Genomic DNA, 12,501 nt, shown 5'->3' with positions numbered 1-12,501 from the left:
TCAATTATTAGCAATATAAACACTGAAATAATACCAACATATGAAATTAAATTAAGGACATGCATCAGAAAAATTGGGAATGTTGGACAATAAATATATAGCAGAAAATAACAGCTTGTTTTTGCAGTGTTGTGTTAAAGCAAAAGTGTCCAAAAGTGTGAATTATGCGATAACAGACACAGCAATTTGTAGCGTGATCCATTAAAACGTACTATATATATATATATATATTTCAATTCAGAGAGTGGAGTAATACTAGTAGTACTCCATTAGGTCTGATCTATATTGTTCGCTGCAAACATGATGATCTTAAATGTAAAGTTGCATAAAATGGAAATACTCAATAAAGTAGGCTAAATATGTTACCGCAGATGGATGAATGGTTGGTAAATATACTGTCATTAAAATAGGCCTATGTAATATATTTTTATATATAAAATATAAAAATAGATTTTAAAAATACAGAAATACAGAAACAAAATTATTTTAAAAAGTAAAGATTCTGAAAGCATTGAAGGAGATCCCATAATAGCCTGTTTAATATAGATTTACAGTAGTAACAATAAATGATATTTTATTATGATATGGGTAGTATTTTAATTAAATGTATTTAAAATACGTATTTAATTACTTTTGAGTATTTTGTAATTTGTATTTTACTTAAAGAAAAAATCAAATGTAATTTGTAATTAAATACTTTGAGAGAAAGTATTTTGTATTTCAAATTTCTTAAAATACATTCAAATATATTATTTTATTCTCGCATACAATAACTTTCATCACCAGGCTTAAAGGTAGGGTAGGTCATTTTCGGAGGGGCTAGCAATAGCAAGCTAGCTTTGAATGCATAAGAATCCCACCCTCCCTTCAAAGCGTCTCCAAAGCTACGCCTCCTCCAAAACACATAAACGCAAACAGCAGGGAGAAAAAGCGTTACGAGAGACTGCAATAAACAACCTCATGTCTCAAATAGGGCTGGGCGATATATCGCATGCAATTGTCACGCGCATTTCGTCAGTAAAGCTGGTACCCTGATTACCGCTAAATCGCCATCACCTGCTTTCAAATGGAGCAGCATTTAATAGACAGAGCCGTAGTTCACTGATAAGCCACGCAATATCACGTTCATTATCGCAGATATCGAATTCGATAATGAACGCGATATTGCGTGGCTTATCAGTGAACTGCGGCTTTGTCTATTAAATGCCGCTCCATTTGAAAGCAGGTGATGGCGATTTAGCGGTAATCAGGGTACCAGCTTTACTGACGAAATGCGCGTGATAATTGCATGCGATATATCCCCCAGCCCTAGTCTCAAAGCACATAACATTACAATAATAATGAACATAAACAACTTAAAGAGCACTGACCTGTAGCATCTTACTGCTGCAGATTCATTTTGGCGTTGATAGTGTTGCCATTGAAACGCATAAATTTGAATCATAAAAATAAACAAAATAATTTGACTTAAAATCCGCATATAAAACCACTGTTAGAAAATTACAGCACGTCAAACTAAAGCTTCAGTTTCCATATATAAAATTGTCACTCATTTATTTAGGCCTACTCAAATACAAAATAATTTAATTAAATACAAAATATTTTTGTTAATCTGCCTGTGATGTGAAGTAATCAGCCACTGTACTAATGTTACGGTTGCTGGTATACAACGCATACAACAAGGAGATAGAATGAATATAAGTCTTTACTTGAGGAGAACCAGGAATCCAATGGAACATACACCAACATAATACAAACGATACCGGACAACACAAGACTAGAAACACAGGGTATATATACAAGGGACTAACAAAGGAACTAAACTAGGTGACAGGATAATAAACAAGGCACAGGTGAATCAAATGAACTAATTAACAGAACAGGGAAACTAGGTCACAAGGGCAGACAGAGACATGACATGTAACAACTAAGAGCTATTAGGCTAAATGACAGTATGTCGTGAAATTGTTTAACAAAATAATGAATATTTATTACTAATTTGGTTGCATTTTACAGAAGATTATTTATGAAAGTTCGAATAAATATGAACTAATCAAGCACAAACCCCACTTATCAACAATTTGTGTTCTTTATTTGTTTTTATCATTCATGTAATAAAACAAAAATTTCACACTCACCCACACACATACATACATATATATATATATATATATATATATATATATATATATATATATATATATATATATATATATATATATATATATATATATATAAAACAGTAAAGATTTCTAAACAGCACAAAGCTCCATTTGAAGCTCTATCTCTCACTTTGTACAAGTAAATAATAATTTTAACTTATTACAGTCAAACAAAACAAGAAGAATGAGCCAACTATTGATCATTCAGATTCAAAGAAACCACCAATTACAGCCATCGGTTGTTTCCATCACATTAACACTTAAGTCCTCTTCTGTATGGCAATGATCATCTCTATTTGTGTGTTCCCAACATACTGCAGTCAGATACTCCAATGAAGTGACCGTCTCATACAGACTCTTTCAGGAGGATACAATTGGGATCCTTATTGGCCAAATCCTCTTTTTCAGGTACTCTTTTGGAATTTTTCCGTCCTAAACCTCTGTAATAAGTGAACGTGTCAGAAAACATGTTCTAGTTAACCATTTACACATAACACTTCGCTCATGTCACTTACACTTTAACTTTTGGCCCAACGTTCTCTTGCAATATCAATTGCATCATATTGGATTAGATTTAACTAGCACAAAAATGTATTGTGTATCAAGCCACCAATGGCTCACCTGTCATCCACATCCTGGATAGTATCAGGCAAAGATTGTCCAAGGGTTTCTGGGAGAAAGAATGCGAAGATTCCACTGACAATTGGAGCCCCTCCATAGATAAAACCAGGCAGCCAGGGGGAATCCTCTCCCAGAAGAAGCACCATGGGTGCCACCATTGCTCCAAACCGAGCCATCATGGACACCCATCCCATTCCGTTCTGACTGAGAGGACACAGCAGAAAATTGCATAAGTTGACATCAGTTGAACTGGAAATGGGATTCTGAGATTCGTGCTATTGCTTGTCAAAAAGAAACAAAATGATGGACAAACAGGGCCGTAACCACCAAAGACATGGAGGGAAACAAGTTAACCCCCACTAAAAATTAGAAATTGACAAAATGATACCGATCAGTTGTTAGATTGACAAAAGTTTTAAAAGGTCTGCTGCAGTCAACGGTCTAAAGGCCCATTCACACCAAGAATGATAACTATTAAGAGAGAAACTATATCGTTGGGATCACTTTCAGAATGATTTTTTCCCCAGCTGTTTAACGATAAAACACTGACAGCCAATCAGAATCCATTCAAATTTAAGGGCTTGAGCATTTAAAATGGCAGACGACATTGCGGAGAAGTTAATCGCCGAGGTCCAGAAAACAGTTTGACAAGTCAACCCCCCTTTTCAAGGATACTTTAAAGAAAATCGATATATAGAAAACAATCGGTCATACCCACAGAATAAATGGTGAGAAGTATTAACAATTATGCCAGGCTAGCAAACATTGTAACATAAAATTACCTCAGGTATCCAGCACTAGTTTCGACAACACTGCCTTGCTTCCTTTGAAGTTGCAGTGAAAAAGTCTAGGCATTGTTTTTAGTCCACTATATTGATTTTGTCAGTTAAATTTTTTGTTAGATTATATCGATTACACTAGCTATTCACTCGAAACATAGCATGCTGAGAACATCTGCTGGTTATAATGGTGAAAATGCAACAAGAACAGCAAAAACACGTTGTACACACTTTAAAACCACAGCGCGTAAGCTTAGAATAAACAGACCGTTATAGTTCGTTATCTTTATAGTCATCGTTCTTGGTGTGAACAGGCCTCAACAGTGCTCGTCAATGTTAAAATGATTGATCTGACCAATCAAATCAAAGAAGATGGGATTTAACTAAAAGTTATTCACAAACACTGAATATGAATTCCAGTGCAGCACTTCAGTTTTTAATGATAAAGGACTGAAGATGCAAGATGCTAAACATTTAATATTTGACTTTTTTTTTTGTGTAATTGAAAACAAAGGCTAAACCATTTAGCCTTCATGACGTGAATGTGTGCATATTTGCAAATGGCTCAAAATGATTACAAAAAATTATTCTTTTACAGTTCTTCTGTCTTTTTCTTTATTCCCTAAAATTCATTTTAAATCCTTTCATTCTTTGATTCCTGTAAATAAAAAGACCATAACAACCCCAAATTGCACCAAGTGCAATTAAACTGTGAATTGCCGGGAATTTTTTAGTTGTTTTGGGATTTTAATTACCGGATGACCGTAGGATACAGCTCTCCAGAGTACAGATAACAGCAGCTGAATGATGCAGCCAAGCAACCCTTCCCAATCACTGCCAGACTGGTGCGTAACACTTGCAGGTCTGCACATGCACAAAAACAAGAGTCACGAACACATAGTTCCATGATTAGCCATGTGAATGTCAAACTTGAAACGCCATATCTCAATTTCTGTGGTATTGAAGAACAGACAAAAATCCAGATCTCACTGGGATAACAGCTATTGAAAACTAATGACCCCACGTGACAATGAAACTGCAGTTTTATTATTACTGTGCTCTACTGCCAACCATGCTCAAATTCTCACCATAAGGCACCAGAAGATTAATGAGTATCATTACGCCAGCCAGTACAAGAGCTCCGCACTGAGATGGTCTTCGTCCTAACATGCTCATGGATATCGTAACAACAATTTTGGCTGGTATATCCACTGCTCCAAAGATGACCTGAATAAGATAAATGCTGACCCCAAATTTTTGCAGATCCATGGAGAGGCCGTAGTAGGCGAAGCTGGTTGAGAACCTGAGATGTTACAGATCAAAGGTCACAAGTGTGGTATAATTCAAATGCTGGTTGGTAATGAATAAAATGGTAGGATTGAGTGACTGACCAGACTGCGCTAAGGCACACGGTGATGGTTCTCATAGTGGATGTACGCAGGAGGTCTAGAGCACTGTAAGACCCCTTTGAACAGGCCATCTCCTTTTTCATGGACTCTTGCAGCATCTGCATGCACAACCACAAAAGAATAAGCATTCCAAGGACCTGAAGGATTCTGAAATTGAAACAACTCTCATAAAGTCATACCTCAAGGTTGATTTTATCGCCTTCTGCACGGCGTCCATTTATACGGGCCACCGTTTTGAGGTTTTTTACTGCCAGCTCTGATTTGTTGGTCAGGACCAGCCAACGAGCAGACTCTAAGAACCACCTGCAGAAGACAAAAACTCAAACATGACTACTGCTACATATGAGCAAAATATACACTGACCTTCAAATGGTTGCCTTTTTACAAGGAATTTTTAATAGGCAGTTTTTCATAGGTGTAATATGTTGAGGATTGCTTTGTGCAAATTGTCATTTATCGCAACTAGCTCAGTTACCTACTAGCTATATAATATATATATATATATATATATATATATATATATATATATATATATATATATATATATATATATATATACATACAGTGCCCTCCACAATTATTGGCACCCTTAGTAAATATGAGCAAAGGCGGCTGTGAAAATAAATCTGCAATGTTTATCCTTTTGATCTTTCATCAAAAAATTCACAAAATTCTAACTTTCCATTGAAGTAAAACAATTGAAAATGGGCGAAAAGCTCTTTATGAAATAAATGTTTTTCTCTAGTTCTAGTAGAAGCAGTCAGGTTTTAATTTTTATTTGATAGAATCCATGATACCATGTATCTGAACAAGATGTCCAGGACCTCCAGTAGAAAAATAGGCCCACAACGTTAAAGATCCAGCAATATATTTAACCATGGGCATGGGGTACTATTTATCCATGCGTGCACCAAACCCATCTGGTGGGTTTGCTGCAAAAAAACTCTTTTTTTAGTTTCATCTGACCATAGAACCAGGTCCCTTTTGAAGTTCCAGTATTGTCTGATAACTGAATATGCTGGAGATTGTTTCTGGGTGAGAGCAGAGGATTTTTCTTGAAACCCTCTCGAACAACTTGTGGGGATGTAGGTGCTGTTTGATAATTTTTTGTAGGCTTTCTGACACTCAAGATTCAACTAATCTCTGCAATTCTCCAACTGTGATCCTTGGAGAGTCTTTGTCCACTCAAACTTTCCTCCTCACCGCGCATTAGGATGATATAGACACACGTCCTCTTCCAGGCAGATTTGTAACATTTTTAGTTGACTGGAACTTCTTAATTATTGCCCTGATGGTGGAAATGGGGATTTTCAATGCGTTAGCTTTTTTCTTATAGCCACTTTCTATTTTGTGAAGCTCAATGATCTTTTGCTGCACATCAGAACTATATTATTTGGTTTTTCTCTTTGTGATGAATGATTAAGAGGAAAGGATATGTTTAAAAAACCAGTGGTCAAAACTAATGTAAAAAAGAATTGTATTTCGGTTCAAGGGGTCGATTTGTGGAACGGTCTAACTGACGAATTTAAGAGAAGCAACTCTATATTTCAGTTTAAAAAAAAATTCAAATCCAAAATATATATGAATTATAAGATGGAAGCTTAAGTTGTGTATTGTAATGTGTAAAATGTTGTAAATTGTGATGATGGAATTGCACACCTAATATCAGTTGGAGGGTATGTGACGCTGTAATAAGGGTAGGTGTAATAAGCTATGGCTTCAGCCTACACCTTTTCGGTTGGTTCGGTTTATATTTTTATGCTTATGTGGGTAAATTATACATTATATGTTATGTAACCGAAATAAAGATTGTTTCATTCATTAAGGGAATTTGGCCTTTGTGTTTACACATATTTGTACTCATGTGGAACAGGAAGTCATGGCTGGACAATTTCATGCTCCTAGTCATTCTGGTGTGCTAAAAAATGTAAATATGAATGGGAATATACTTCAGAGATATTTTACTCATAAGAATTTCTAGGGGTGCCAATAATTGTGGCCAACATGTATTAGAGAAAAACATTTATTTCATAATGTGAGTCTGTTTTACTTTGATGAAAGGTTAGAATTTTGTGAACTTTTTAAATGAAAGATCAAAAGGATAAACAATGCAGATTTATTTTCACAGCTGCCTTTGCTTATATTTACTAAGGGTGCCAATAATTGTGGAGGGCTATATATATATATATATATATATATATATATATATATATATATATATATATATATATATGCACTAAGAATGTAAATTGCCATTAAACGAAAGAAGTACTACCCAAATTCCGGTAAAAACTAAAAGACATTCAAATCACATGTGCTAATATTTTTTCACAATAGAACATAGATAAATGTTTAAACTGAGAAATTTTTACAATTTTATGCACAAAATGAGCTCATTACAAATTTGATGCCTGCTACAGGTCTCAAAACAGTTGGAACGGGGGCATGTTTACCATGGTGTAGCATCTCCTCTTCTTTTCAAAATAGATTGAAGACGTCTGGATATCAAGGTTATTGTTGGAATTTGGTCCCATTCTTGCCTGATATAGGTTTCCATCTGCTGAAGAGTTTGTGGTCGTCTTTGACCTATTTTTCATTTAATGATGCGCCAAATGTTCTCTATAAGTGAAAGATCTGGACTGCAGGCAGTCCAATTCAGCACCCAGACTCTTCTATGACAAAGCCATACTGTTGTAATAGCTGCAGTATGTGGTTTTGCATTGTCCTGCTGAAATACACAAGGCCTTCCCTGAAATAGACATGTTCTGGAGGGGAGCATATGTTGCTCTAAAACCTTTATCTGCCTTTCAGCATTCATAGTGCCTTCCAAAACATGCAAGCTGTCCATACCGTATGCACTTATGCACCCCCATACCATCAGAGATGCTGGCTTTGGAACTGAACGCTGATAACACGCTGGAAGGTCTCCCTCCTCTTTAGCCCGGAGGACATGGCGTCCGTGATTTCCAACAAGAATGTCAAATTTGGACTCGTCTGACCATAGAACACTTTTCCACTTTGAAACAGTCCATTTTAAATGAGCCTTGGCCCACAGGACACGCCAGTGCTTTTGGACCATGTTCACATATGGCTTCCTTTTCCCATGATAGAGCTTTAGTTGGCATCTGCAGATGGCACGGCGGATTGTGGTTTCTGGAAGTCATTGACACAATCATGCCAATGAGTGATGCAGTGTCGTCTGAGGGCCCGAAGACCACGGTCATCCAATAAAGATCTTCAGCCTTGTCCTTTACGCACAGAGATTTATCCACTGTCTCTGAATCTTTTGATGATGTTATGCACTGTAGATGATGAAATTTGCAAAGCCATTGCAATTTGACGTTGAGGAACATTGTTTTTAAAGTATTCCACAATCTTTTTACACACTTTCACAGCTCTGCCCATCTTTACATCTGAGAGACTCTGCCTCTGTAAGACATCCCTTTTATGGCTAATCTGTTACTGACCTGATAACTTAATTAATTGCCAGATGTTCTCCCAGCTCAATCTTTTCAAAATTTCTTTTTCAGCCATTTGTTGCCCCGTGCCAACTTTTTTGAGACCTGTAGCAGGCATCACATTTGAAATGAGCTCATTTAGTGGATAAAAGTATCAAATTTCTCAGTTTAAACATTTGTTATGTTATCTATGTTGTATTGTGAATAAATTATTGGCTTATGCGATCTGAAAGTCTTTTAGTTTTTATTTTATTAAAATTAAAAAAAACTTCCCAACATTTCTGGAATTTGGGTTGATGGTGCGCTTCTTCTTAGCGTCCATTTCCATAGAGTCTCCTGGATTCGGCGCTCGGTTGAAAATGTCTGTGTGTAGTCACCGTTAATTCTGAAATTTTGATTTGCCCTTGTGTTTCACCGGTGTCTGGTTAATTATCCAATTTAGCCCCAGTGTTTCCCTGTGTATGTATAACCTGCTACTCTTTTCATTTCTGCTGCAACCACTGGTGACACTTTTATTCAGAAGTGACAGTAATGTTACAAAAGATTTGAATTTCAAATAAATGCTGTTCTTTTGAACTTTCTATTCAAAGGATTCTATGAAATGTATAACGGTTTACACAGAAATATAGTTTGTTTAGTAGAAACTGCCATGAGCAGAAGATTCACCATGAGTAGAGGAAGGACACATAGAAAGGCAGAGAGACAGCCAGTGTGAGCCAGCGCCAGTCTCTGATGCAGTAAGCGACGGCTGCCAGGATCAGCTGGCCTGTTGTGTAGCAGTAGCCTGTTCCTGTGCCCACCACCGTCCGCACACGCGTAGGGATCCATTCAACAACTTAGGAAAAGCCACAATGACACTTCATGCTTTTCTCCTCTAGATGTCGCCAAATACAATGTAAATCAAATGCATTGAATAGATGCCAGCCTCGAATCTACAGCTGTTATTCACAATACTCACTTAGAGAGAAGGAGTTGAGCACCACACCAGACAGGGCCATGCCACAGCAGAAACGGAAAAGGCAAAACATAGTGAAGGAGGTGGAGAAGGCAGCACATGTTCCTCCAACCGCCATCATCAAGTTAGAAATCAGCAGTAAAATACGCCGGCCAAACCTGCACCAGTAAAGGGGAATTTATTTAGTGTGCGACATGCTTTTCAGGAGTTTATTATTATATTGTTGTTGCTGTTGTATTTAACTGTAACAACCTGTCAGAAAGCCCCCCAAAAACCACTGCTCCCACAAGGACGCCTCCCATATAGGTAGTTTGACTCATTTGTTTTAGGGCACGGTGGTCACAAACCAAGTCCCACTAAAAGAATCAACATTTTAATTATAAGCACAAGGGAAAAACATACTACTTTGCCTGTTCACCACGCTATAAGCAAAGACAGTAGAGGTCATACAGTGACCCAAAAAAGTATTTGAACACACAAGGTGCACTTACAAATATATGATTTTTATTGAATTATTGTAGTTTTCTGGTAAAACTTTACAATAAGGTCTCATTTGTTAATGCATTAGCTAACAAGAACTAACAATGAAAAACATGTTTTACAGCAATTTAATAAAAAATAATATTGTTCATTGTTTGTTCTTGTTAGCTTACAGTACATTAAAGGGTTAGTTCACCCAAAAATGAAAATTCTGTCATTTATTACTTATCCTCGTGCCGTTCCACACCCATAAGACCTTCGTTTGTCTTCGGAAACACAAATAATGACTTATTTAGTGATGGCCGATTTCAAAACACTGCTTGAGGAAGATTCGGAGCATAAATGAATCAGTGCGTCGAATCATGATTCAGATCGCGTGTCAAACTGCCAACGGCTGAAATCACATGACTTTGGCGCTCCGAACAGCAGATTCGACACACTGATTCATTTATGATCCGATGCTTCCTGAAGCAGTGTTTTGAAATCGGCCATCACTAAATTTAATAAGTCATTATTTTTTATTTTATTTTTTGGGCGCTCCAAAAATATTCTCGTCGCTTTATAATATTAATATTGAACCACTGTACTCACATGAACTGATTTAAATATGTTTTTAGTACCTTTATGGATCTTCTTATGGAGAGGAAGTGTCATTGCTCCCTATGGAGGCCTCACGGAGCCAACTAAAATATCTTAATTTGTGTTCCGAAGATTAACGAAGGTCTTACGGGTGTGGAACGGAATGAGGGTGAGTAATAAATAACAGAATTTTCATTTTTGGGTGAACTAACCCTTTAAGTAATGTTAATGCACACAACTTTTGATTTTAAAAAATGTATTATTAAATGAATAATTTCATATTTAAATTAACATTTATGTCACCATGATAGCAAAGTGTTTGCTAATAATAATACCATTGGAAAGACATTTACCACTTACCTCAGTAATAATAGTCGAGCTCATTTCTGTAATGTTGTAGTACCATCCATCCTCACACCTCTGCATCTCTATCTCTTCCACACCCTCTTCCCATAGGCTCTCTGAACTATTGCTGTTTAGGAGCTGCCACTGAGGATGTGCGTAGCGTCTGCAGCGTTCCGGTTTGCCGTTCTGGCCCAGGGGCACCGTTGCCCGCAGCACATCCCCCATGGAGGACATTGAGAGGTTGGCGTGGGGGGCACAGTGGTGCGGCGGCACAGCGGCCGCAAAATTTTGCAGCAGGTTATGGCTGGCCATCATCAGGATGGGCATACTCAACAGGGTGACATGCAGGATCTGGAAACGTCCAGTGCTGCCCACCTGCTCCAGCAGGTCAGAAAAGGCCATGGCTCAGATGTCCACAACAACAGGGAATGTCGCAACTCACGTGAGGAATACAGTTTATAACCCAATGTTCTGCCAGGTGGGTTGTAAAATATATCTGTGGGAATATAGTGTAAAGATAAGGTATGTTGGTCAAAAGCCCTTATAGAAATTCAGCTAAATAGGTCTTGCACTGCATTTACCATAATAGAATTACATTGCAACATAACATTTAAATACATTAATTTAGCAAATATGTTTATCCAAATAATTAAAAGCACAAGTGTAGATATTATAGAGATGCCAACATTTTATGCTAATAATATTGGCATATACACTGTAAAAAAAGAGTTTTCGAAGTTGTTTACTTAGTTTTACAAAAAAAAAACTATTTCTTTCTACCTTAAAATTTCATGTTTAATTCAATGTTACTTTTTGTTTTGCTGTAATTAATTGTTACAAGCAATTTGAGTGAAAATTGTTTCTACACCAAATTTTTCAGCAATAAAAAAGCAATAAAAAAAAGATAAATAAAAATACACTAAACAGAGGAGCATAAAAAAACAAGTGCACACGGACCTGTTTTGACTTGAAGAATGTCCTGAACTTTCTCCCTAGAAAACAAATGGAACTAGAAAGTGATTCTGAATAGGAGAAATAAATAGAGAAACTGTTATGTGTTGTTGTATAATCAGCTCTTAAATTCCTCAGGATTTCGGGTGGAAATGCACCACAAGTTTTCTCTGGATTAGAAGGTCCACGTTTAAACCGCTTGTGGCACGAACAGACTTTTCCATGAGGTGCAGGAAGAGATGCCTCAGCTAGACTGAAGTTGTTGTGCTCCTTCTGGAATCCCTTTCCTTGTACCTGCTGTGTCCTAAAGCTGGTCCAGTGTCCGAGCCAGTGGGGTGTTACTGTGAGGGTCAGAGAACAACTCGGGGTAGATTAGTGTGCGGGAGTTCATGTCTAATTATGAATGTGAAAGGGGGAGGGGATTATGGGTAAATTAATGATTTTAAGGCATAATAACTCTGTGCTCAGACAGAAAGTTCTGTCTACTTGAGCAATTATATGAGTGAGACAGAACAGATAAGAAAAGTAGAAGAGTAACCATAGATATTTAGCCATAGACAGGTTCCTCTGACTCTCAAAGTTCAAAATTTACCCCATAAACACACACACACACACACACACACACACACACACACACACACACACACACACACACACACACACACACACACACACACACACACACACACCTACAGTATAGGCTATACATGTTCAGTCTATTGCATGGCCATAAACCTCTTGAAAGAAACTCAGTTGAAAGAA

At 37.1% G+C, this 12,501-nt stretch overlaps 1 protein-coding gene across 1 annotated transcript; it reads right to left on the bottom strand.

The window, feature by feature from the left end:
- Window positions 1–2,212: 2,212 nt before the first annotated feature.
- On the bottom strand, window positions 2,213–12,093 carry slc22a6l (solute carrier family 22 member 6, like). The gene is made up of 11 exons (XM_067375560.1): window positions 11,746–12,093; window positions 10,804–11,284; window positions 9,637–9,740; window positions 9,388–9,542; window positions 9,096–9,264; window positions 5,151–5,274; window positions 4,954–5,069; window positions 4,651–4,865; window positions 4,318–4,426; window positions 2,784–2,987; window positions 2,213–2,602 (listed from the first exon to the last, which is right to left on the bottom strand). Exons 2-11 carry the CDS (start codon window positions 11,188–11,190, stop codon window positions 2,509–2,511), a joined length of 1,677 nt encoding a protein of 558 aa, XP_067231661.1. The 5' UTR covers window positions 11,191–11,284; window positions 11,746–12,093; the 3' UTR covers window positions 2,213–2,508.
- Window positions 12,094–12,501: the final 408 nt, after the last annotated feature.

The sequence above is a fragment of the Chanodichthys erythropterus genome, chromosome 22, assembly GCF_024489055.1.
Source record: "Chanodichthys erythropterus isolate Z2021 chromosome 22, ASM2448905v1, whole genome shotgun sequence".
Taxonomy (NCBI): Eukaryota; Metazoa; Chordata; class Actinopteri; order Cypriniformes; family Xenocyprididae; genus Chanodichthys; species Chanodichthys erythropterus.
Note: the sequence above shows the minus strand (reverse complement) of the source record. Positions and strands in the feature narration are given on the sequence as shown.